Source organism: Ursus americanus, chromosome 7, assembly GCF_024610735.1.
Source record: "Ursus americanus isolate L20-20 chromosome 7, mUrsAme1.1.p, whole genome shotgun sequence".
Taxonomy (NCBI): domain Eukaryota; kingdom Metazoa; phylum Chordata; class Mammalia; order Carnivora; family Ursidae; genus Ursus; species Ursus americanus.
The window spans coordinates 37,510,965-37,538,670 of NC_142133.1; the positions used below are offsets into that span (position 1 = coordinate 37,510,965).

General features: G+C 36.6%; 1 protein-coding gene across 4 annotated transcripts in view; it reads right to left on the reverse strand.

The window, feature by feature from the left end:
• The window catches only part of EXOC6B (exocyst complex component 6B), a 600,442-nt gene that overhangs the window by 247,902 nt on the left and 324,834 nt on the right, over positions 1–27,706 (reverse strand). For all 4 annotated transcript variants that reach the window (XM_045788250.2, XM_045788249.2, XM_045788251.2 and 1 more), the window contains 3 exons: positions 27,114–27,223; positions 18,165–18,276; positions 7,343–7,477 (listed from right to left, as the gene is read on the reverse strand). In XM_045788250.2, the coding sequence (XP_045644206.2) occupies positions 7,343–7,477; positions 18,165–18,276; positions 27,114–27,223 (357 nt within the window). The remainder of the gene's footprint in view (positions 1–7,342; positions 7,478–18,164; positions 18,277–27,113; positions 27,224–27,706) is intronic.

Here is a 27,706-nt window from a genome sequence, read left to right on the forward strand (position 1 = left end):
CCCCCCTCAAATAAATAAATAAATAAATAAATAAATCTTTCTAAAAAAGAAATTTCTTCTTTTCTAATATATGCAATTAATGCTATAATTTCCCTTCTAATAGAAGCACCGCTTTTGGTGATGCCACAAATTCTGATAAGTTGTACTTTATTTTCATTTAGTTTGAAATACCTTTTTTTAAGATTTCATTTATTTATTTCAGAGAGAGAGCGAGAGCAAGCACAAGCAGGGGGGCAGCAGGCAGAGGAAGAAGCAGGCTCCCTGCTGAGCAAGGAGCCTGATGTGGGACTTCATTCTAGGACCCTGGGATCATGACCTGAGCTAAAGACAGACTCTTAACCAACTGAGCCACCTAGGCTCCCCTAGTTTGAAATACTTTTTAATTTCTCTTTGAGACTTTTTCTTTGACCCACATGTTATTTTGAAGTGTGCTGGTTAATTTCCAAATATTTTGGGATTTTAAAGCTGTCTTTCTATTATTTACTTCCACAGTTTAATTCCATGTAGAGAGCAAGTTTTGTATAATTTCTATTCCTTAAAATTTGTTAAGATGAATTTATTAGCCAGAATATGGCCTGTTCTGTGAATGCTCTTATGAGCTTGAAAGGAATGTGTATTCCACTGTCGTTGGGTGAACTATTCTACAAATGTCGATTTGATCCAGTTGATTGTTAGTACCAGTCCATTCCACCATATCATTTCTGATATTCTTCCTGCTGGATCTGTCAATTTCTGCCTCCTGGATCTGTCAATTACTGATAGATGGGTTTGCCAGATATTTTAGCAGGAAGAGTATTTATATAAAATACCATTTTAGTATCTTTTAAATACTCGGGTATTTTTTCTCATTTGATCTATTAAAGAAATGGACAATTTTAAACAATTTTCTAATACTAATCATCCTTATATTCTTAATGTTACTTTTATTTCTACTTTTTATGTCCTAGATTATGTTTGAGAGTCTATTATTAATGATTTTTACTTCAGTATTTATATTTAATTGTTCAAATTATTGTTTGTGGCTTCTCTGTGTTTTCAATCATTACGTCGACGTTGTAAAAATGAACTGAGGTGCTTTCCTTTTTTTCTCTACAGTCGGAAATAGTTCAAATTATACAGAAATTATCTGCTTCATTAAGCTCTAAATGAATTCACTGATAAAATCATATGGATCTTGCCCAAATTTTAAAAGTCTATAATAACTTTTTAATTTCTTTCATAGTTATTAGTCGATTTTCTGTATCTTCTTGAATCACTTTTTATCATAATTTTCCTATAGACCCTCAAATTTATTAGCAGTTACACAAAGTACTCCAGGAACTTAATTTCCTCTGATGATGAATTTCGAGTGACTGTGATTTATTTATCCCTTCCTTTCTTCTTTCTCTTCTTTCCTTTCTTCCTTCCACCCTTTTTTCAATCCTTCCTTCCTTCTTTTTTAATTAGGCAAGGTGAAATGATTATTTTTTAAAATGCAACATATCCAGAGAAAGACAAATACCATATGATTTCACTCATATGTGGAATTTAAGAAACAAAACAGATGAACATAGGGGAAAGGAAGGAAAAATAAATAAGACAAAAACAGAGGGAGGAAAACCAAAAGAGATTCTTAACTATAGGAAACAAACTGAGGGCTGCTGGAGGGGAGGGGGAAAAGGGGAGGGGGTAATTGGGTGATGGGCATTAAGGAGGGCACCTGAAGTAATGAGCACTGGGTGTTGTATGCAACGGATGAATCACTAAATTCTACCTCTGAAATTAATAATATAGTATATATTAATTTGAATTTAAATAAAAAATCTAATTTTAAAACATGCAACATATCCTTGCTTGAAGTCTCTCAAAGACTTTAGTAGGATAAAATCCAAATTATCTATCAATACAAAACAAAGTGCTTCACAGGTTGGCATTTAACTACTTTTCTATCTCATTGCTACCCTTATTCTACACTGAATATATCTAGTTTTTATTATATTCTTTCATCTTATTTTAAAAATGATTTTATTTATTTGAGAGAGAGCAGGAGCAGGAGGCAGGGAGAAAGAGAAGCAGACTCCCTGCTGAGCAGGGAGCCCAACGTGGGGCTCAATCCCAGGACCCTGGGATCATGACCTGAGCAGAAGGCAGAAGTTTAACCGACTGAGCCACGCAGGCGCCCCTTATTCTTTCATCTTTGTACACGAAGTTGCCCCTCCTAAAAATATGCCTTACTCTGTCCCCAGCTTGTCTCCATCTGAACACCTTCTGCTGGTCCCAAGACCCATTTCATGTTGTGCCTTTTCTGGGAAGTCCTCCCTGAAGGTCCCAAAGCTGAGATAAGTATCCCCATCCTCTTTGGAGTCCTCTTCTAGACTATAAATGTTGATTTCCCTTGGAGCCTAATCCTCTTACCTTTTCTCTATCTATATTCAATTCCCAGAAGAAAGCCAGCCCCACGGCCTTAAATACCATCTTTATACAGATGAATTCTAAATTTTATTTCCAGCTATGACTTTGCCCTGTCAATTTAGTATCTCTATGAAGACAACTACTAAACACCTGAAGCTTAATGTGTCTAAAACAAAAGTCTTGACTCCACTGCCTCTCCCCACGTCTGTTATTCTCTCACTGTTCCCCATCTCACAGAATAGTGCCACTATTCATCCACTATGCTTAGTTCAAAAATCTTGGAGTTATCCTTGCCGCCACTCTTTCTCTTACAACCCCATCTCCAATCTAGCAGTAAAACTTGCCGTCTCTACCTTCAAAAATTTTTCTTACCGCTTTCATCCTACCACAGCTGTCCAAAAAAGCATTATCTCTTATCTAGATTACTGCAATAATGTCCAAATTAACAAACCCTCTTCTTCCACTCTTACTGACCTACGGCATATTTATTTTCCACACAGCAAGCAGTGTTACCCATTAATATATAAACCGGATTATCACCACCACTCCAATTTTCTAATGGTCTCACATTTCAATTCAGAATAAAATCCTAAGTATTAACTGTGGCCTATAAGGCCAGAAAACATCTGACTCCTGACTATTTCATTTCTTACCACTTCTACCTTCTACTGCCAGACTAAACCCCTTGTTATTCCTTGAACACACCAACACCTAATACTGTACCGTTCCCTCTGAATGGAAACCTTATCTATCAGAAATTCGAATGATTCTATTTCTCATTTCATTCAGGTCATTTATTTTTCTTCTAACTTCTTGTCATTACCTGAGATTAAATGAGATTTTTTTGTTTGTTTATCATCTACCATCCCCAGCACAACGTAAACTCAGTCAAGTCAGGAGACTTGTTTATTAAGTTCATACTTACATATTGCCTGGTATGCAGTAGATGCTTCATAAAAACTTGTAGAATCGATGAAGGATTGAATGTATTTATGATATTATTCTAGTACTTTTCACATAGTTCTTTATAGAAGTTACAGTGTCTGTCCTCCCTGTAGATTATAAACGCTAAATCCAATGACTAAGTATGTTTTCTCCCTCTACCTAAGAACCTACCAGACTGTTGCATAGTAGGTACACAAACAGCATTTGTGATAAACTAATAACTAACCTCATTCTATTTTGTAAGAAAGGAAATTCTTATGAACAAGGGAAGCTAAGAATGCCAGCTTAATTATGTCACATATGGCAGAAACAAGAGGCAATTCTGCAGGAAAATACCTTGAAGACCTTCTGATTATTTTTGCCCCTTTTTTAGCATAAAGGTTTCCATCTGCAAGGGAAAGTTTTCTGGAAACAGTAGCTTAGGAAAATACACAACATGTAGCTGTTATAATTGCCATGTTTATACTGAGTTCTGGGGTAGTTGGTCTGAAACGGTCCTGGTAAAAATAAACTTTCAATGTGTTTTAAGCCATCAGTGTTTCCAGTAAGCACTTGTCAACATGACCTTTAGTGGTCTCCAGAACTTCTCCTTTACTAAGTAGTTAACTGGCTACTCAACTCCTATGGCTTCCTGTCTGCCTTTAACTTTCCCTCAGCAATTTTAATGCTGGAGCAACAACGAACTACACAAGCCATCCTCTGGGAGGATTTCTGGCCATAATTTGAAAAGCCCTTGAAATAAGAAAATTGCGGTGGGTTAAGGGAAGAGTAGCAGTACATACTATATAGGTTCCCCATATGAGAGACAAGTATAAATGAACCTCACGTTTTAACTCCCTAAATCCCTCTTTTCTGGTGAACATTAAACTATAGTCCCTCCCACATTTTCTTTCCTGGAGAAGTTTTAGCTTCCATAGTAAATCAAGTGGAAATATTTTTGATGAAATTATTGCCCATGCTCCACAATACTACTAATATTTAATAGTAAGGATAATTCCTATTAAACTGTCTAAGGTAATCCTAAACTTCTTAAGCTCTTATCATACTCATTCTTGGGTTTTCCTTATTAGACAAATCTTCTTCACTAGAAGAGTTTCAATATAATATAATGAGACATTATTGAAAAGCTTACAAGTAATGATACCAATATAATACAATGTATAATAAAAAATGTTTCAGGTAATTTGAAACAATCCATTGTGACATCATGAATATGTAACTCATCTAGCAGCCGACCTAATCACCTATGTACATAAAGAATATTTTGTGAACATCTCATTTTTTTTCAGCTTTACTGAGATATGACTGAAAATAAAATTATATTTAAAATGTGCCCAGGGGCACCTGGGTGGCTCAATGGGTTAACCGTCTGCCTTTGGCTCATGGTCCCAGGGTCCCGGGATCGAGTCCTGCATCGGGCTCCTTGCTCAGCAGGAAGCCCGCTTCTCCCTCTGCCTGCTGCTCCCCTGCTTGAGCTCACTCTCACTCTCTCGATCTCTCTGACAAATAAATATTTTAAAAAATAAAAATAAAAAATAAAATGTGCATTATGGTGATTTGATATATATATATAATGAATGGATTCTCATCATCTAGTTATTAATATTCATTACCTTGCATACTTTTTTTTGTGAGAACACTTAAGTTATATTCTCTTAGAAAATTTTGATTATACAATATAGTATTATCAACTATAGTTATCATGTTTTCCATGAGATCCTCAAATCTTACTCATAGCTGAAACTTTGTACCCCTTTACCAATTTCTATTTCCCCCACCCTCCTGGCCCTGGCAACCACTTTTCTCTCTTCTGTTTCTGTGAGCTTGACTTTTTTTTCCTTAAAGATTCCACATATACGTGATACCATGCAGTATCTGTCCTTCTCTGTCTGGTTTATTTCACTTAGTGTAATGCCCTCAAAATCCATCCATATTGTCACAAATGGCAGAATTTCCTTATTTTTCTTGGTTGAATAATATTCCATTGTGTATACACCACATTTCCTTTACCCATTCATCTGCTGATAAACACTTAGGTTGTTTGCATATCTTGGCTTGCGAATAATGATGCAATAAACATGGAAGTATAGATATCTCTTTAAGATAATGATTTTTATTTCTTTGGATATATACCCAGAAGTGGGACTGCTGGGTCATACAGTAGTTCTGTTTTTAATTTCTTGAGTAATCTCCCTACTATTTTCCATAGAGACTGTACCAGTTTACATATCCCTCGACAGCACACAAGGGTTCCCTTTTTCCTACATTTTTGCAAGCATTTGTTTTCTCTTGTCTTTTTGATGATAGCTATTCTAACAGGTATGAGGTGATATCTCATTGTGGTTTTGATTTGCACCCCTCGATGATTAGTGTCATAAACATTTTTTCATGTACCTGTTGGCCATTTGTATGTTTTCTTTAGAAAATGTCTATTCAGTTCCTTTGCCCTCTTTTAGTTGGATTATCTGGGGTTTTGCTATTGAGTTGTAGGAGTCATTTACACATTTCGGATATTAACCCCATATCAGATACATGATTTGGAAATATTTTCTCTCATTCCATCAGTTGCTCTTGTGTTTTGCTGATGGGTTTCCTTTGCTGTGCAGAAGCTTTTTATATTAATGTAGGCCTACTTACTTGTTTTTGCTTTGTTGCCTTGACTTTGGTATTAAATTAAAAACTCAATGCCAACACCAGTGTCAAGGAGTTCACCCACCATGTTTTGTTCTAGAAATTTTATAATTTCAGATCTTACGTTCAAATCTTTAGTCCATTTTGAGTTGATTTTTTTGTATGGTGTAAAAATGGGGGTCCAGTTTCATTCTCTTGCATGTGGCTGTCCATTTACTGAAGAGACTATTCTTTCCTCACTGTGTATTCTTGTGTATACACCTTTGTTGTAAATTATGTGACCATATATATACATGGGTTTATTTCTGGGCTCTCTGTTCTGTGCCATTGATCTATGCATATGTGTTTATGCTAATACCATACTACTTTGATTACTACAGCTTTATAATATAATTTGAAATCAGGAAGTATGATGCTTCCAGCTTTGTTCTTCTTTCTGAAGATTGCTTTGGCTATGCAGGTTCTTTCTCATTTCATGAAGTAGTTATGAATCAAATTTGATTTCTTGTCTTAAATCTCCTTTCAAGGGAAGGTGCCAGTAAATAGGGAAAGAGGATAAAAGGATAGGAAAAAGTAGACACCAGTAGACATAAATTATGATTTCAACTCTACAACTTTATATCTAATTAATTTCAACCTCTACATTTCAAAAGGATGAAAGAGATTTGATTCAAAACTAAAATAATCAAATAATAACAATAACAAAACCCCCAAAACATACAGGTTGGCCTTTATGTCGGAATCTACCATTTTAATGTTTAAGATGTTACCCTATTACTTTTTCTGCTTAATATTTATTTAAAGCTAACATGGCAATATAAAGGCATTTCCTAAGGCTCTTTTAAATTAAGTCATTTACTCTCCAGAAACTCTCTATCAATCTGTCTTTTGCTGTCAATAGTGTCATTTTTCCCATTTGATCAAAATCTAGATCAAAACTAGTGCTGGCACCTTGGGAAATGATTATAAAATTGTTAACCACAGTAGTAAGGGGCAGAAATTCCTCACTAAAAAGTAAAGTGAAAACTCAGAGAAGCAAAAAGAGCTAATTCAAAAATTTTAATTGATGTTGAGTTCAGCCATAACCACTATTATCTAGACCATACTTAAGAACTCTTGACTAAGATGGGGGCCAACTGAGGAAATAGCCATTTTCACATACAAAATACAAGAAGATTTAGTGGATAGAGTTGTAGACATGTTTAAATCTAAACATCTGGAAATTAGCATTGGTATTTGTTTTTCTAAGGAAATCATAAGCACTTATTTTCAAAACTACGTTAGGAATCACACTACAATGCATCTTGGGAGAAACAAAGCCATTTAGGTAGAATGCCCCAGACTATGCACACCAGAGGCCATAGGGCCATCTTACCTTAAAAGTTGTGGTGCCGTAAAGCTTGGTGGTGTGGACTGTCTCTGGAAGCACATTAGTGATGTTAGTGATGAATTCTTCCAAGTACTTACAGGACTTCTCCAAGTGTGTTGTATTGATGATAATCTGGACAAGCTAGAAAATAACAAGCACATGTAAGAGTCATTTGACTATTCACCCCACAACGAATGGCTCAATATGAATCTGCTGGTAGAAGAAAAACAAGAGGCATAGTGGCAGGGGCCATCTGTATTCTACAGAGGGTTCGTTAGAGCCTGGGCTTAGGTTGTACTGCCTCTATGAAGCCTTCCCTGACTCCCGAAGCACCTTGTATTCCCCCTACTATAAGAGCACTTGTCACTCTACTTTAAACATGTCTTCTTCTGTTTAAGAGACTAGACAAAGAACAAAAGCTGCTAATGTTTAACACAGTGCCTGGCAATAAATAATTGCCAAATGAATTAAATAAATGAACTCCCACTGAAAGAACGAGAATAATTGAAATGGCAAGAAGTAGTTTCAAAATTAGGCATAATGAGCAATGAGATGTTGGAATAGACTGCAGGATATTAACAAACTACATTAGCTTATGGAAGAAATAACATGGGCATTACAGTCAGTGAAACCAGTGAATTAAGTACTTACAAATTATTAATCTGGAGAAAGTTTCTTAACTTGTCTAAGTGTTTCTTTATCTGTAAACTGTTAATAGTAATTTCTAACTCACACAGCTATTTTAAGGATTAAATATCCTTTTGTTACTACTATATATTCCTTTCCTAACAAGAGAGATCCTTAAAAATAACAGTACTGGTAAGATTAAAAAGTCATTTATAAGTAACTTTGAGAGGAGGATGAGAAAGAATAATTCTTATTGTCAGCATAGAATTAAAGTTCGCAAAGGAGTTCACAATTCATTTTCTTACATTGTCTTCCCAGCAACCTGGAAAACTGAGTTAAGTGGGCATAATTATTGCTTCTCTTTTACTGAACAGAAACAAAAATGAAATTATTTTCTCTGGATCACAGAACCTAAATGGAATTAGGACTCGATCCAAGTCCTCTACCTTCAAATTATGGACTCATTGAAATGACTTCTGACGGTGCCTTTTGGCATAAGCGTAAGATGGCAGCTCTGGAGTGCCACACGCTTACGTACACGAGGCTGAAATATCAGATTCTGGGTCTGCCATCAACTAGACCTCTCCATGCTTTGATTCTACTCCACGTAAAAAATAAATTTAAAAAAGGAGGGGTACCTAACTACTTATTTCAACTATGAAATCTGTTCACATTTCCCAGAGTCTAAAAGAAATACAAAGAGAAAATAGAAGAGAACCTGTTTTTGTTTCTCTTTCCTACGTCTGTAACTTTTTATTTCCACAAGAATGTGTGTGGTGGTGGGGTCGTGGCAGGCAGGGGGAGTTTGGGTGTATAAGGCTACGGATGAACTCCGGTCTTCCTCTCATCCAGGAGAGAGTGGATAGACGACACAAAGGGAAATTGGAAGTGAAGATGAAGGTGTGGGGTAATACACATTTTACAGTCAAATCATACTTCGAAACAATGCTTAATAGTTGGAATTATACTTGAGTAGAAGTCATCGTATTATACTGAGGAATATTAAACAAAAATATTAATAGGATTATAATCAGAAAGTATACCCTTCTCTTCCCAACAGCAAACGAGCACAGGGCTACAGCACACTGTTCATTCTCAAAAAATACATGTCAAATCATAATGACAATGCTTTAGTAATAGATGGGACTAAGGGAAAAGGTACCTTCTATTCCCCAAGGATCAGCTGGAAAATGTAAGGAAAATGTCTACTTTTGAAACATGAGAACAGAGGGCAGAAGCCCAGAGATGCAGTTCCAAAAAATCCTGAAAACTTAGGGCAACAATAAGACTAGATCTCTGTATTATTCCCCACAACTCATCAGACAAGTTCGTATTCCTTACTAAGCCCCTTCCCTTCACTCTACAGTTTGAATTTGGAGACTCTGAGTTTTGGACACAGATACTATCTCTACAAAATTACCCCAAACATCAGACTTTTAACTGTAGAATGCTCTAGGAAAAAACACCTACCAAATAAGCAATTCATCACCCTCTCTCTTTCAACATGTTTCTCCCTCAGAGAAAGACTAAAATCATTTTAAAAATTTAAATTGTCTAAATTAAATCACTTCTCTTCCTGAGTGGGAAGGTGGCTACTGGCAAGGTTGTCTTGATGTATTAAGTCAGAAAAGTAAGAGAGTTAATTTGGAGAACTGAAGAATTTCTATTTTAAAGTCAGCATTACCTATAGGGAACACATTCTATCTATCAAAAGAAATCCTAATAATAAGGAGGAATCATGTCATGTTATCGAAATAAAAAACAGTGGCAGTCAAAGAGAAAATTGTCCTGTTTTGCAGGATATTGGCAGTTAAAAAAAAAAAAAGGAGGCGGCTTCACTGGGTACAGTAGTAATTTCCCTTGACTTTTTAAAGATCTGTCAACACAAAAGATCACCATGAATTACATCAATTGGCTGTCAGTCACTTTTGAAATGTTTCATTGCTGAGCATAGAATAGACTATTAAAACACTCTAGGATTACATTAGATACCATGTCATTTTCAAAGGGAATAATGTCTGTTAATGAGGTCTAAGTGATCTCTACTCCTGAATGACAGCTAACCAAAATCCTTACAAGGGCATTTACAAATGTAAAGCCAGATACTGTGGGGGTAATTCTGAACTTAAGGATGCAACCAAGCAATTTCAGATATCAACTCCCATCAGAGTTTTGAGCTCCTTTGATATTTTAAATCCTCACTTCCCACTCTCTTACAAAAATACATCCCTGCAGAGATCCAAACTGTCCTTAACATTGTTTCAAGGACATGGTATTAGCAACAGATTAGGTATTGGTTATAGCTTATATAAAGCAGAGTTCTGTGAGAATTGTCTGAAAAAAAAGAGAACACTATAAAGCAAGCAATCACCTCTCACAACCAAATGACAGGAGGCACGTAGGTTAAAAACCATTAAGAAGCAGAAAATTTTTCTGTCTCTCATCCCAGTAGCAGAGAGAATCTAATGAGGACAGCACAGAGTAGACTGTGGAAGTCACCTGTTACCTTATCTTGTTTCCCAAAGCAGAGAATTCAGGACATGGAAGCTCCAAGAGGACTAACCCAAAGCAAGAAAATGAGAAGTCACACTCCCTCTCCACACCCCGGATGCTTCTCCCACTGTTGGAATTGCAAGATAAAGAACTGAATAGCATTGTTGGTTCTCATTCACAAAAATAAGATCTCCCAAAGATTTCAAGGAATTTTTTCTCCATTTCACCCCAGCAAAGATACAAAAAGCTGGGTCAACTACTCATTTTTTATCATCTCCAAAGTAAATACCTAAAATACTTAAGTACTTGAAACTACTGGTTCCAAATTCATAGGTCTAGTACAAGGGTTATATTTGACAAGACTTAATTATAAAATGTTTTAATGTGATATTAGCAATATCATTGCTGTTAACAACAGGGGATGGTGAACATTGTTGTGTGGGAGATCAATAACACAGGATAGAGCCATGTGGTCATCAATCTAAATAATATTCAGAAGAAAGGCTGAATGCAAAGCACTGGTTATTTGTTCAGGTCTCCTGGGGCACTATTATAAATATAATAAAATACATATATAAATATTTAATATGGTATCACTAATAGAAAATCTTATAATTTCCTTAACTTTACCCTAAGAACCTACCTACCTACTTTTCTTTTTTCTTTCTTCTCTCTTTCATCAATTAAGAACTCCTATGTGCCAAGGAATGAGAATACAGCTGTACACAATTATACACAAGACGGACAAAGTCCCTGGCCTTGTGGAAATTAGAGTAACCACATACACACAGAAACATATACCATAATGTCAAGTAGTGACAAGCACTGGGAATAGAAGTGAAATAAGGAGTTACATGGTGATGGTAGGTCTCAGATACAGTGGTCAAGGAAGGCCTCCTTAAGGAAATAACATTTGAGTGGAGACTTAAATATATTTAAATGAAGGTGTACTATGTCTTTCTAATAAATACATTTTTAAATCCAATTTATACCTTAAGTCTATCAACTCATTCTTCATAGAGATATGGTATGCTTTTTGATTCTCTTAAAACTTTCTTTCAAACTTAAGTAATTCTCTCATATTCTGAGATTAATAAACTGGTGGTTTATTTCCTTTCTCTCTATGATATTAATGTTTTTAAATTAATGTAGTGAAAGAGCAAAAGTTTAGAATAAAAGAAATCTGACTTCAAACCTTACTTCATTTTTTTTTTAAGATTTTTTTTTTTTTTGACAGAGAGGCAGCAAGAGAGGGAACACCAGCAGGGGGAGTGGGAGAGGGAGAAGCAGGCTCCCAGCGGAGGAGCCTGATGTGGGGCTCGATCCCAGTACGCTGGGATCACGCCCTGAGCCGAAGGCAGACGCTTAACGAATGCGCCACCCAGGCACCCCTCAAACCTTACTTCAAATCTTATTTTTTAAAAGAAAATTTTATCTTTCAAAACATCCCAAATCTTATTTCCAAACTATGGGGCCTTAGGCAAAGTTACTATCTTTTGTCATCTTAAAATTGAGACAATAACATCAATGTCATACCAAAGAAATAATCAATATATTACAAATTATTAAATATAAATACTAATATACATAATAAAACACTGAGTATAATATATATGCCAAATTCCTAAAAGCTATTATTGATATGGACTTACTTATCATATCTCCAGCTCAATATGGCTTAAGAAAATACACAACCATTCTGACTAGTCTCACTTTAACTCCTATCCACGAGCCAAAGTGGGCACTGAAGGCTACAAAATAACCGTATTATCGTGTACCAACCAAATCTCTTTTCCATACCCCCAGATATACTTTCTCTCTGCTTCAACCCCAACATTTGCTCTGGATCTCTACTTTCAGCTGAAGATCTATCTTTCACGAGAAAACCGAGCTTTTGGAGTCTGCCACCAGAACATATGCCCAGCCACCACCATCTGCATCCACATACTCTGAGTCTCATCTGTTCCCAGAGATGAACTTTACTCCACCTAAAGCCAATCCCTTTGCTTGTGCGTCAGATTCTGAAGTCTCTCTCCTCCTCAGGGACATAACTCCAAAGATTTCCCCCTCTCTCCTCTGTCATCAGCTTTTCGCTTTCTATTGCATCATTCTCATCAGAAATAATACGCTATTACTTTTCCTATTAAAAAACAAAATAAAAATCTCATGGTTAATCCACTTCCCCTGACAATTACCTCCTCATTTCCTTGCTTACCTTTGTAGCAAAATTCCCTAAAACAGTTGTCTTCCACTTGCAGTCTCTAATTGCACTCTTCCCATTCTCTAAATTGTTTAAGTCAACACTGTATTTTAAAATGGTTTTAGATTACAAAATAGTTGCAAAGAGATCCCAAATACGCCATACCCAGTTCCTCCTATCTTAGCATCTTACATTACTATGGTACATTTGCCACAACTAAGGGACCAACACTCGTATATTACTATACTATACTATACTATACTATACTATACTATACTCGTATATTACTATACTATACTATACTCGTATATTACTATACTATACTATACTCATATATTACTATACTATACTATACTCGTATATTACTATACTATTAACAGAGCAACACACTTTATTCAGATTTTACTAGTTTCTCCCTAACGTTCTTTACCATTTTCAGGACCTGGTCTAAGATCCCACATTACATTTAGTTGCCACGTCGCCTTAGGCTCCTCTGGTCTGTGACGGTTTCTCAGACTTTCCTTGTTTTTGATGATCCTAACAGTTTTAAGGAGTCCTGCTCAGGCATTTTGTAGAATGTCCTTCAATTTGGGTTTAATTTTTTTCTCACGGTTAGAGAGTATTTTGGAAGATCACAAATGCCTTCTCATCACAACATATCAAAGGTACATGAGGATCAATATCATTTACCAATGATCATGTTAACCTTGATCACCTGACCGAGGTAGTGTCTGGCAGGTTTCTTCACTGTAAAGTACCTTTTCCCTCTTTCTATACCCTACTTTTTAGATGCAAGTCATAAGCACAACCCACATACAAGAGGTGGGAGCTAAGCTCCACCTCCTTAAGAGGGTACTATCTACATAAATTATTTGAAATTCTTCTGTACAGGACCCACTCTTTTTTAAACCTACTCCATCAGGAGCCTCCTATCATCATTCTATTAAAAATGATCTTATTGAGGTCACCAACATACTCCAAGTTGCTAAGTCTTATAGTAATTCTTTTTTTTTTTTAAGATTTTATTTATTTATTTGACAGAGAGAGAGACAGCCAGCGAGAGAGGGAACACAAGCAGGGGAGTGGGAGAGGAAGAAGCAGGCTCCCAGCAGAGGAGCCTGATGTGGGGCTTGATCCCAGAACACCAGGATCATGCCCCAAGCCAAAGGCAGACGCTGAACGACTGAGCCACCCAGGTGCCCCTAAGTCTCATAGTAATTCTTAATCTTCATCTTACCTAATCAATCATTAGTATTTGTCAAGCTGACCACTCCTTCCTTCTTGATATACTTTCTTCACTTGGCTTCCGAGACACCATACTCTTGTTATTATTCTTGTTTTGTTTTTTCCTTCTCTAGTGGCTCTTCCCAATCTCCTTTGTGAGTTCCTCTTTTCTCCTGACTCCTTAATAATGGAGTGCCCAAGGGTTCAGTCCTTCATCTTCTCTTCTCCATCTTTACAAAGTCCCTTAGTAATATCATCTGATCAGGTGGTTATAAATATTATTTGTATTCCCCAAATTTTTATCTCCAGGCCAAACCTCTCTTTCAACCTCCAAACTCATATATACAACTGCTTACTCAATATCACAAAATGTATGTGAGTAAACACTACAAATTAAATATGTCCAAAACCAAATTCCCAATCTCCTCCACCCTAAACCTAGCTCTACCTAAAGATTTGGCCATCATAGTGCACGGTATATACAACCTTCTAGCTGCTCAAATCAAAACATCTTGGAGTTACCTTCAACTCCTTGCTTTCTCTCTCCCTTCACATCCAGTCATGAGGAAAGCATGCTGACTCTACACTCCAAATCTGATCACCTGTCACCACCTCCATGGCTACCACCCACGCTGCTGTCAAATCTCGCTACATTAGTGTCATAGCTTCCTAACTGGTCTCCCTGTTTACACCCCACGGTTTATTCCCAAAACTGCAGTCAATGTTATTCCTTTGAAATATGTCACACCATATCACTCATCAAATTCTTGCAATGGCTTCCCACCTCACTCAAAATAAAAGCCTAACACTTTACAGGGGCCTACCACAAACCCTTGGCACCTCTCTGAGCTAATCTGCTGCTTCTCTTCCCCCTTCTCACTCCACTCCAGCTGTACCCTAGCTTCCTTATTATTGCCTGAACTGAGCAGTAATTTCATACCTTCAGACCTCTGCTCTAACCTCTGCCAAGAATGCTGTTTGCCCTTCAATAACTCATCATCAAGGTGCTGCTCTTTTCATTAAGACCAACCTTGGACCTCCACCAGACTCCTGATTCCCTTAACCCACGTTCTTTCTTTCTCTTCAACGAATTCACCACCCTCTATCCTACTACATGATTTACTGTTTATTTTGCCTATTATCTATTATGTTTTCTGCCATTAGAATGTAAGCAAGAACCTCTTTTGTTGTTGTTCTTGTTGTTGTTCACTTATTTATACGTAAGGCTTAGATCAATGCCTGTTACACACAGTAGGTACTCAATTAATACCATAAAGTTAATAAGCAAGTTAGTTATCTTTAACAGGTCATCTTGCTGTAATCTTCTAACTTCTCCTAGTTGAAAAACCATCTCTGCACTAAACCTGACAATCATTGTTCACCTGCCCAGACCTCTGTCTTAACAACATCAGGTAATACATGCCTTGAGTATTTACCACGTACTAGGCACTGTTCTAAGCACTTCGTATGTTCTTTCAATCCTCACAACAACCCTAATGAAATACATGCTCTTATTGTCCCCATTTTCACATAAAGCCAAGTCATTTTTCCCAGCACACCTTTATTAAGGGAAGAGAACCCCGGCAGAATTGGAACCCAGGCACTCTGCTTTAGAACACATATTCTTAACCATGGCCAGCTGCCCTTCTTCCCATAGACCTGGAAGAAGCAGCCTAAGGAAAACAGCAAATATTGCTGACTAAATAGGGATAGGCACAGAAGGTCTGAGAGTGCAAGGCATTTAAGCCACAGTAAGCGAGAGGTGAAAGGAAATGCGGACTTGGCTCAATGCGGGGCAGCAAAGAAGCAATGAGAAAAGCAAAAGGCCAAGGTATAGACAGAAAAAGCTGAGAGAATAGAGCGTAGGGACAGAAATATAGAAGAAATGAGATACCATGTAAATTCAAACAAGACAGGCCAACAGAGAGACATGAGCTTACAGGAACTTTAAAGTCCTGAAAGAATTGTCTGACAACCTGTTGAGCTTTGTATGCTTATAATACTTCTACTGTTTGAATGGCTATGCGCTCGCTGTCACAAAATCACCTCTAACTAGAACATATTACTATGGACTTCTTGTAAAAGTCCCTTTGTTATGATGAAATAATAAAATCAATATGGAAGGCAGTATATTATTTAGAAGTGAATTAAGTTTGGGAAAAATTTTTTCTCATTTTTATCACTTTGTTGAGTACATAACCATGGGCAATCTCCCTGAACTTTAATTATGTCTTCTATAAAATGGGAATTGTAACACACACCCAGCCAGTTTCCAATGTGACTATACTAAGTGAGATGGTATCCGTGATGGCCTTTGAAGAATACAAACTGTCTCCCAAACGTTACCTAGCGTGTGATGACTTCAGATGGGAACTCACTTGAGTTCCCTGTAAGTGAAGATACGGTGTCTTCTTTTCCCAAAGGCGATTAACATAGTTATTCAAAGATTTACTGGTTGGTGATAAAAATCACGGGGTCTGTATTTGTCTATACATGTACACACCACCATAATAGCCAAAATACATAAATGTGTGCACTGTTCCTTTAGCAATATGCAAAGATATTGATAATAAAAGTGCATTATTACCTAGAAAGATCCAGTGACTTAGGAATAATATTTAGCATTCACTGAAATGGTGCCAAGAACTGTGATATAGTCTTTGATAAGCTCCTACTGTTTCCTCCTATCCTGACCTGATCTGTGCAGTGCCCTAAAGCACAATGGAGTCAGGAAAACTTAAGAACTGAGAAGTTGGGTCTTTCTCTTAAGATGTCACAGTAAATCCATGGCACCACCACAACTAAACTCAGGACACTTCTGAGGCCAAAGCTGCTTCTATCGCACCGGGTTCCTGCTATGCTACTTGTTTAAAATGTTTGAAGAGACTGTAAAATCAAATGGCACAAGAAAACCCCTATCAAGAGTTATATATAACACAGAGACAGTTCACAAAATAAATAACAAGCTTCCTGTCCCATGGGGATTCACAAAAGGAGAACAGCACAATATAACAAAAGCAGGAGGACCTCCGACTTTTCACTCTACTTCACTCCACTCTCCTTTTTCTTAGCCTGCCTGATGATGAAAAGAAGTTAACCTATTCTCAGACACATAAAGATAACACCTAATATTTTTATACCAAGCAACAGAAAGGAAGCTCTGCAAAATGAGGGAACTGTCCTTCAAATGTAACTTTCGATCGTAAAAAAGTTTGTTGTAAGAGGAACTCAAACACTGCCAAAATTCCACATTATAATATTTTAAAATCTTAACGCAGGGAAAGGAACAAGCAGCCCAAAATCAGAAGTAGATGTTCACCTGGCTTCCAGCTGTCTTTACCTATGACTCAGCATCATTAGCCATTTGCCTACTTTCACCATTATCTTTGACACAGTATATCTGAAAATGTCAATTTTTCCTAGAACTGACTTTCAAACTACACCACCTCTATAAGTAAAACAGATGGCCAACAGCCTTTCCCTTTCCCTGTGAAAAAAAATTCCTCCAAGCTCTCACTTTTGGCACTGTAATTTCCATAAAATGGCAGGTTGATGCTCCCATGCAATCCTGGGTTTCCAAGAGAAAGGAAACTTCACATCTTTCTAAATTTTAGGAGCATACGCCAACGGGCCAAATCTTCAGTTTGCCAAGATACTGTTCTCAACATGTGTGTAATATCCCTCCTCGTTTTGTGAGATTCTGTAAGCTTCCATAGAAATGTGACGATTGCCCTTCTCTCACATTTCCTCAATCCCAAATCCCTAGACTTACATGCTGATAAAGAGTAATTTACCATTCCTATCCATGAGGTATCTCAAAAACAAAAGCTGAGTCTAACACTAAGCACGGACTGTAAGTGCCAATATCCTTGGCATCAGTGATTTATGCAGACAAAATGTGATTTCGTATTGTATGTTGTATCTGAACTGTCATTCATTTAGACAGGAACTGATGCTGACTACATTCTCCCACCAACAGTTTTGTTTTTATATAATTGATGGCAAATGATACAAAGTTATCACAACAACTTTGGAAAGGAAAACCAGTTAAGCTGGTGAAAATAGAGAGGGAGAGAAAAAGTGACTTTTCAAAAATGTAATAGATTTCTCCGAAGTGACCAAAGAGAAAAACAAATAATTTGTCTTGCACTTTCACCATTAGAACTCCACTAGGAGGAACGTGATGGACCATATAGAAAGTTATAATTAACTCACAAACAGGCCCCAGAGCTTAGGACATGGTTCACATATTGTCTCGGCTGCCTCCATGAAGAGCAGCTTTACCTCAGTCAGTCCAATATTCTTCCTTTTAATGACATTCTGCAGGGAGTTGCTCAGAGTCCTGGTTAGCAACAGGTTTGTAGATTTGCGAATCATGTCATCGACTTCAGTTGAGCTGAAAAAGAATTCTCAAGAGTCAGTCATCCCAGGTAGCAGGATTACTTTGCAAACAAACAAGGTGCCAGGGATACATCTGATAATAATAATAAGATGATGGAGATAATAATAATAATAATAATAATAATAATAATAATAATAATAATAATGGCAGCAGCAAAAACCATTTATTTTGTGCCAGAAATTAGATTTTAAGTACTTTAATATAGTAAAATTCATCTAAACTTCACACAAATGATACTAAATACTTTTTTTATTATTTCTAACTTACAGATGAGGAAATGAAGGCACAGAGAAGTTAGGTAACTTAGTCAAGGTCACACAGTAAGTACACAGCACAAAAAGGATTGTAACACAGGCCATCTAGCTCTAAAGCCCACAGCATTTAAACACTATGCTATACTGTCTCTCAGGGTAGAGAAAGAATTCCCTAGCATGATTCCTCATCCTGAAACCATTATTTCTCTTACACTTCCAGGTACCTTCATAGATTGTTAATATTTACAATTTTCCAACATGGTCTCTCTATTGGCTTCCAGCACAATTAGCTAGTAAAGGGCCCTAAGAAAAGATATCTCTGCTCCTGTGCTGTCATCTTTCATGCACTGTCTGTTTAGTGTCTCAGACTAGTAGTTTAATTTTGCATAAATGTCTTATAATCCTTACTATCCCCAAAATGATCAATAAAGATATTTTCTCTTTTTTAAATTTATTCACTCATTTTTAATCCAGTGGACATTATTAAGCCCTTATCATGTGTTGTTGTTGTTCTTTTAAGTAAACTCTACCCCCAATAAGGGGTTCGAACTCAGGACCTCAAGACCAAGAGTTGCATACTCTACCAACTGAGCCAGTGCCCCAATAATGACATTTCCTATATACTAAAGGACACTAAACATAAAGAAAATGATTCAACAGCCATCTTTATATGCAAAGTTAAAAAAAAAAGACAATAGTCCTGTAACCAATAGACTAAATTCTAGACCTATACATGCTTCATGAGCCCCTGAAAGCATCACCCAAGATGGCTTTCTATAAAAGATATCCTTTTAAGACAAGAATTTCTTCAATGGTAAGGTTACTGTTATAGAAATACTAGATTATAAACATTAAGAAATAACTGTAAATAGAGATTTGCAAGTTCTTTGTAAATTTATTAGTTGTGGACAATGGTCACAAAATTTATCTCATTGATTTATCTTTCTAGAAAAGAAAATAAGAGGCTTAGTATAGTCAGATTAAAAATCTTGCGATTCTAAATATATAGGCAAGCTACATTATCATGCTAGGTGGAAAACAGAAAAATACTAAGAAGAAACAAGACTACAGAATGCAAGGACATAATCAGGAAAAAATGATACATCAAAATATTTTCACAGAGTCCATGCAAAGATATGCTTAATTGACCAATACCCTCTAGCCCACTGCTAACCTTTCCAAAATTATTACTGATCTGAAATACTTCATTCCACAAATATATAAGGTGCTGGGCATTGTGTTGGTGGAAGAATGAGATTAAAATGGTGAATGAACAGAAGAGTCATGGTTCCTGCCTTCATATATTAAACTCACAATTACACCAGGTCAATTGTAATATGATATACAAATAAGTATAGGTGGCTATAAAAGTGATTAACACTGGCATCTACAGTGATCTGGTGTTCCTGATACTAATCGCTCTCTTAACATCCTGTACTGATTATGCATCTCTACTTTAAGAAGATCCAGCAGAAGTTCCACACTTGGATATGATGCAGAAGTTCAAGAAAACCACCATTACCTTCATAACAACAAAAAAGTTAGGTCTAATCTTGAAAGCTGTATTTTCTTTCAATGTCAACAAAGTGTAATTAACACACACACACACACACACAATGTATCAACAAAGTGTAATTAACACACACACACAATGTATAACCGAACAAAACTGCACACCACGCGCCGGGACGCGCTTTTGAAAGGTAAGCAAAGGGTAGCAGTCACTTTCATACCTGAGGCCATTTGCCTAATCTGGGTACAGATGAATAAAGGATAAAAGACTGAAACAGTCAGAGGCTGAAAGGCTTTGCTGAGATGAGGAGAAATCGGCCAAACCTTTAATAGTATGGGCTACTACTATAGCTTGGAACCCAGGAGAGCCCCGAAACAAAAATAAATTAACTGACCCAACAATTCTCCCCTACAAGAGTTCTGCTCCATAAGAAATGGTGAGGGCAGTGCGAGAAATCAGAGAAAGATCTTGCAAATTCTGCAAGGGGTTTTGGATTCAGGGCTACTGAAATGCAATCCAAAAGAGAGAAAAAACTAACTAATGCTGAAACACAGCCCAGCTCAGATCCCATGAAGATCAGAGATAAGCTCCTGGATGAAAGCTCTGGGATTTCAGAGTTGGTCTCGTGCACACAGAGACTTCTGCATTAGCGTCTGAAATCGGAAGTAACCTGAAGCTAATCAAAACTGAGACATTCAGAGCTCACGCAAATAATGAGGAAATCTCAATGATCCATCAACCAGTTAGGAGTTGCAGAAGAGAAAAAGAATGAGAAAGAAGACCTACTTAAAGAAATATTGGCAAAATCATCTCCAAACATGATAAAATATTTCAGCCCACAGATCCATGAGGTTTAGTACAACCCACACAAAATTAATATAAATAAAACAAGACTTAAGGATATCACAGTCAAATTGTAAAGTCCAAAAACAAAAAGAAAATCTTAAAAACAACCACAGAAAAAAAGACAATGCATTCAGAGGAACAACAACAGGAATGATGGCTTATTTCTCTTCAGAAAACAATGGAAGCAGACAGTAGGACACAATCTTTAAAATGTGGGGTGAGAGAGGACTACCAACCTAGAATTCTATGCCTTAGAAAATATATGTTTGAAAACAGAGGTGATAAAAATACTTTTAGAATAATTTTTAAATTACTTTAAAGTATTTTAGAGGGGCACCTGGGTGGCTCAGTCAGTTAAGGGTCCAACTCTTGATTTTTGCCTTAGACTGTGATCTCAGGGTCCTGGGATGGAGTCTGAGCCTGCTTAAGATTCTCTCTCTCCCTCTCTCCCTGCACCTCCCCCACTCTCTCTCTAAAAACTTGTTTAAATTTTTAAAAATTAAGTATTTTAGAAATATTTTTTAAAGCTAAGAAAATCCAACACCAGCAGATATAATACTAAAGGAAATGCTAAATTTTTCATGCTGAAGGAAGATGATACCAAAGGGTAACCTAAATATATAGGAAAGAATAAGAAGGCCTGAAAATGGTATGTATGTGGTGAGCAAAAATAAATAAATATAAATTTTTTTCTTGAACTTAAACTACTATTAAATGTTCAAAGCACAAACAATAACATATTTTAGAGTTAAAAAGAGGTATATACAGGCAACATACACCAACAACATCAAAAAAAGGAGTGAGTAGGGGCGCCACGATGCCTCAGTAGGTTAAGCATCTGCCTTTGGCTCAGGTCATGATCCCAGGGGCTTGGATCGAGCCCCACATCAGGCTCGGGGAGCCTGCTTCTCCCTCTCCTTCTGCCATTCTCCCCACTTGTGCTCTCTGGCTCTCTCTATCTGTCTATCAAATAAATAAATAAATAAAACCTTTTTTAAAAATGTTAGAGAAAAAAGGAGTGAGAAGATAAATTATACTGTTGAAGACTGTTAAATTACATGCAAAATGATATCATATTATTCAGGGTAAGCTATGATAAGTTAACAATGTATACTGTAATCCGCAGAGCAACCACACGAACAAACAATTAAAAAAACCAAAAGATTATATTCAAGTAAAGCCAACAGGGAAAATAAATCATAAGACTAAAAAAACCTAATCAAGAAGAAGGAAGGAAAACAAGAAAAAATGAGCAAAGAATGAATGAGACAAACAGAAAAACTACAGTAAGATGGCAGGCTTAAGCCGAACATATCCCTAAATTCGTTAAGGTAATGGAATAAACACTCCAACTAGGCAGACTGCATCAAAAAACAATATGCAGGGGCGCCTGGGTGGCTCAGTCCGTTAAGCACCTGCCTTCGGCTGAGGTCATGATCTCAGGGTCCTGGGATTGAGCCCCACATCAGGCTCCCCGCTAAGCAGGGAGCCTGCTTCTCCCTCTCCCTCTACCCCTCCCCCTGCACTCGCACTCTCTTGATCTCTCTCTCTCAAATAAATAAATGAAAAATCTTAAAAAAAAAAAAACCAATATGCAACTATTTATTGATTCAAAATGATACATTTTAAAATGAAGACACATGCCCAGATCTTATGTTCAAGATACCACTCAACACTAAAAGGAAGTGGGCTCCTTGCATAAATCAATGATACCATGGTTAAGTAATGTCCCAGAATGTGACAAGAATACATCAACAAGGTATAGGAGCTAGTTCAAAATGGCTCACACGCCCTAAGTCTGGGACAGTCTGAGCATTAAAACAACTATAGTACAGGAATGAACCAAGTGAATTAAGTAAGAATCCTGATCAACAGAGAAAAAAAATAGAAGATAGGCAGCAAGGAAGCAGATGGGGAAGGACTCCTTAAAACAGAAGGCCAAATAATACACAAGGAATTAAGAAACCATAAATTAATTAAAAACCATAAACCAGTAATTATCCGAGTGAAAAGCTAATTCAGGCAAGAATCATTAATGGATACTCTAAGAGGGAGGGAGGTGAAGAACATTTGATAACTAACAGAATACCAAGTATTTCAACATAAACACAAACATTACTTATTACAAAAACAAAACGATAATGATAATTATACAGGGAGAAAAGATAATATCTCAACTAACTAATCAAAATTAATATAAATAGGACTTATAATACTATACACACACACAGATACATACATAGCAAGAAACAGCTAGGGAGGGAAGGATGGAGGGGAAGATCCCATATATTCTTTCCATATAAAGAATTCCCTTTAATTCATGTCTGCAGAAAGACTACAGGTCCATTGGCAATGAACTATCAAGCTTCCGTTTGGCTAAAAAAAAATTTACTTTGTTTCTGAAAGTTATTTCGCTGTCTGTAGAATTCTCACTTGATTTGTTGTTCTGAGTCCTAGAAGCCTGGCACTCCATCGTCTCAGGCTTGCATAGTTTTTGAGAAGTCTGCTGTAATACTTTTCACTAAACTTGCATGTTCCATCTTCTTTTTTCTAAATGCCTTCAGCTCTCTGATAGGTTCCAGAAAAATTTTCATTTTGTAATTTATCTGTTTTGTTTGTGCTTTTTTTCATTGTTAGGGAGGAAACAATACTCTTTCCAGCTTTCTATATGGTAAATAGAAGCAGAAATACCTCAGAGTAATTTGCTTTAAAAAAAAAAAAAAGTCCTTTGCACGTACATGTATTCACCTGGAAGAAAGACTAAAAGAAAAAGATTTCTCAGATATAAAGAGTGGTTATTACTACGTGTTAAAGTTTTGAGTCTTTTAAATTTTTCTTCTTTGAACGATTCTCTGTCTCCTAAATTCTTTACAGAGATCCAATTTTATAACTTAAAAAACTGTGTGTATATATGTTTGTGTGTGTATTCCTATTTTTTAAGTCAAGGGCAAGTACTAGAACATTATTTTACCAAAAAACATGCTATTTATCTGCTATCTTTAAAAAGAATTTTCTTCCATATTTTTTCAATATTTCTAACGCTATTCAGCATCTTCTATCCAATGTAAAAGGGAAAAGTCTTACAGGAAAAAAAGTAAGAGATTCTTTTATGAGAATAACTATCTTTAAAGCTTCATAAAAATCTCAATACAGCAGTTTTTCCCGTTTTAAGAGTCTTGTGTTTAAGAGAACAAATTGTTTTTATACATATTATTCTCATATCCCAAATTATAATCTCCCCCCATGACAGCTATGATTGTCAAAGTGTTCTCTAACACTGCAGATATAAGGCAAATATAGCCTAGAAAATAAGGTAAATGCAAACCAAAGAGTAAAGGCAGCTGTAAAATCTTCCCAAATTGAATATTTTTGTCAATGTTAAATATAATAAAGGGGGTTTTCAGTCAAAAGCTCAATATATTCAAGCAAGAAAAAGATTTCTGAACAATTTCCTCACATTATCCCCTTACCATATTACCTTTCCTCCAACACAGGATAGAAAGAGCCACTATGCAATGAACTTGTAATATTTCCTATATAGTAATATACCTGACAGTAGCCTAGAGACCGTTCTTGGTTATTAAGTCATTTGGTGGTGGTGGAGAAGGTGGGCCCCAAGGGGTAAAAAAAAAGTTTTGGTTTATAACTTCCAAAGATAATCTCATTTCCATGCGACCATTTCTATGAAAACAACCTCATTTTCAAAGAACAGAACAAACCCTATGCTTCATTTTTTACTTAGTAAGAATGATTATCAAACTATTTTCCAATTATGTTTACTTTCAGAGTTGCCTGCATGCCATACATTCCATTCACTCTTTTTTTTTTTTTTTTAATTTACTGAGCTGGTGCAGGCGATGTTGTGCTGAACAAAACAGTAAATGTTTCTACCCTTCAAGAGGCCTTTTCTAACATCCTTAAATAGTCTCAATTTTTGGCTCCTATGTTGCTGCTAGGTCTCTCCATCACAGCACAACTTCACCAATTGTTCAGTTCCTCAGATTACATACTTCTTGAAGACAGGGACCACATTTTCAGCATCTTAATGTCCTCACTACCAAGCACCATCTGACAAATAACAGCATACCTATATTGTAAGGTAAATAAACCAGTAGATAAATAAACAAAGGAGCCTACAGTCTAGCACATAGAGAAACACAAAGATACAAGTAGTCCAATAAAATCTAAGAGGAGTTTTGATAACAGCATTCACAAGGTACAGAAAGAGCACCAAGGAGTCAGGAGATCAACTCCGTTAGGAATGGAAGTGGTCAGAAAGGTATCATTCATTGGGGTGCCTGGGTGGCACAGTCGTTAAGGGTCTGCCTTCGTCTCAGGGCGTGATCCCAGCGTTCTAGGATCGAGCCCCACATCAGGCTCCTCCGCTATGAGCCTGCTTCTTCCTCTCCCACTCCCCCAGCTTGTGTTCCCTCTCTCGCTGGCTGTCTCTCTCTGTCAAATAAATAAATAAAATCTTTAAAAAAAAAAAAAGGTATCATTCATTAAAGGCTTAAAGTGAACCTGGAAGGATGGTTAGAAGCTAGTAAGGAGCACTAACAAGGAAAAGGTGATTTCAGGTAGAGACAGAGTCATGAGGAAGGCCAAGTATGAAACAGCACATTAGGATCAGAAAACAGCAAACAGGTTGGTAGGACTGAAGCATCATGGACTGACACAGAAATTAGCCTGGGATATGCACCTGGAAAGGTAGAAGGGAGACCAGGTCAAGGGCAGGGGAGGAGGCAGAGACATAACTGTGTCAGGCTAGACTTTGAACACCATGCAGCAGCCACAGAGGAATCCTTGGAAAGGTGAGCAGAGTAAAGTTAAGTAAGATTTGATTTTAGAAGAGTTATTCCAGGGAGCAAAGTTAGACATTTCAGAACAATCAGGAGACTATTTCAGTGGCCCAAGTCAATTATTAACTACAATGTGAATGAAAGCAACCACACTGGGAAGAGAGAACTTTAAAGAAAAAAGATTTGCAAATAAAAAACACACAACAATCAATTTTGTCACCAATTAGGTTTAGAGAGGCTAATTCACAAATGAACACTGCCTTCATTTGTTAAATGGGAGTAATTAACATTTAACATTGTGACAACTATCTGAGATAATGCATGTAAAATACTAATACAGTGAAGCCAAAGGGTAAGAATTATCAACAGGGCAGTAATCCTTTTGTTGAAGCTGACGCTGACCACATTTGAGTCCTGGCTTAACACTGAACTCCTGTGTGACCTTGATAGTTCCTAAACCTCTCTGCTCACTTTCTTCCTCTGAAAAACGGAGTACACTTCCTAGTACTTCATTCAGTAGTACTATTTTCAGTTTTCAAGACGTTTTTAATATATTTGTAAAGTGTTTACAAAAATGTAGACCAATGCTTGAAACTTTGTTTTTAATAAAAACAGTTAATAGAAAATAAGGAGTTGAAATGATTCTTAGATTTCTGGCTTGAGTGAATGGTGGTATCATTCACCGAGAGGAGGGGGTTCTTCTAGAAAAGACAATAATCTTTTAGAAAAGACAATCTAAAAGATTGTCTAAAATACCATCTTTTAGAAAGACGATCATAATGACTATTCCCCCTCAAACGCTTTAAAATGAGCTAGCAGTCTTCTAGGTGTTTTGCAAGTCAGCTCTCCATATTTCAACATTCGCCATGGTATATTTTCATGCCTAGTATCCTCGGTACATACTGACAATATCTGAGGGCAAAGAACTGTGTCTTTTACTTCTGCATTTCCAGTAAGCAGGATGTATCTGGTACATAAATAGGCTCGGTATACATTAGTCAAATAATTCAACTTAAAGGAGATGAGGATACCTTTAACAAGTCCAGAGAATATTTGGAAAGAAAGATGTTTCCAAGGGATTATACTTGCTACTCCCCTAGTGGCCTTAAAATTTCATCAAGTAGAAAGTAAAAATTAATATACTGTTTTCTAGTGAAGTCTCACTAACAAAAAAGTGTTGAAATGCAAATCTACAACAAAAATAGAGAGTAAGCTAAGTAATATAAACAAAAACAAGCTATTCACAAGTTTCCAACTTCTCCTTTTACCATGACTTTATAAGATAGCAGGTGCCATACTGTGAGGGGCTAATATTAATACTTTCAAAATCAGAGCTGAAGGGGTTACACAAAGGTTTTCAAAGTGTCCCAGTCTCAACACCTGTTACATCTGTTACATTTCCACTGTTTCAAAGCATACCTTAGGTGAAGATCTTCCGAAAACTTCAGGCAGGCATAAATAAATTCTTTAATTTGGTTGTAAACTTTTGGCACAAATTCAGAGAAAGGAAACTTTTTTGGAAATGGTTGCTGTAAATGCAAGAATTAATGAAAGCAAGTCACAGACTAACATACGTTGATGATACTTTTAAATTAATTAAAATGCAAAAGGAATTTTCCTCTACATTGCCAACTGTCTATTTAACAACCTCAAATTTAAGAAAATTTCCTGATGCTGAAAAGAATAAGATATAAATTTAAATAAATAATAATCTGAACATCTTTCAACACATGAAGGGCTAAAAAAAAAAAAAAAAAAAGCTGTGGTAAGTATTCAGCGATAAAAAGGAATGGATTACTGCCACATACACCAACATCGCCGAATCTCCAGAGCATCGTGCTGAGTGAAAGAAGCCAGCCTCAAAATGTTACCTGCTGTATAAGTCCGTTTATATGGCATTCTTGAAAAGGCAAAAGTAGATGGACAGCAACCAGACTGGTTGCCAAAGGCTGGGGGTTAGGGTTGGGAGGAACTGATTAAAAAGGAGCAGCATGAGGGAACTTTGGGGGATG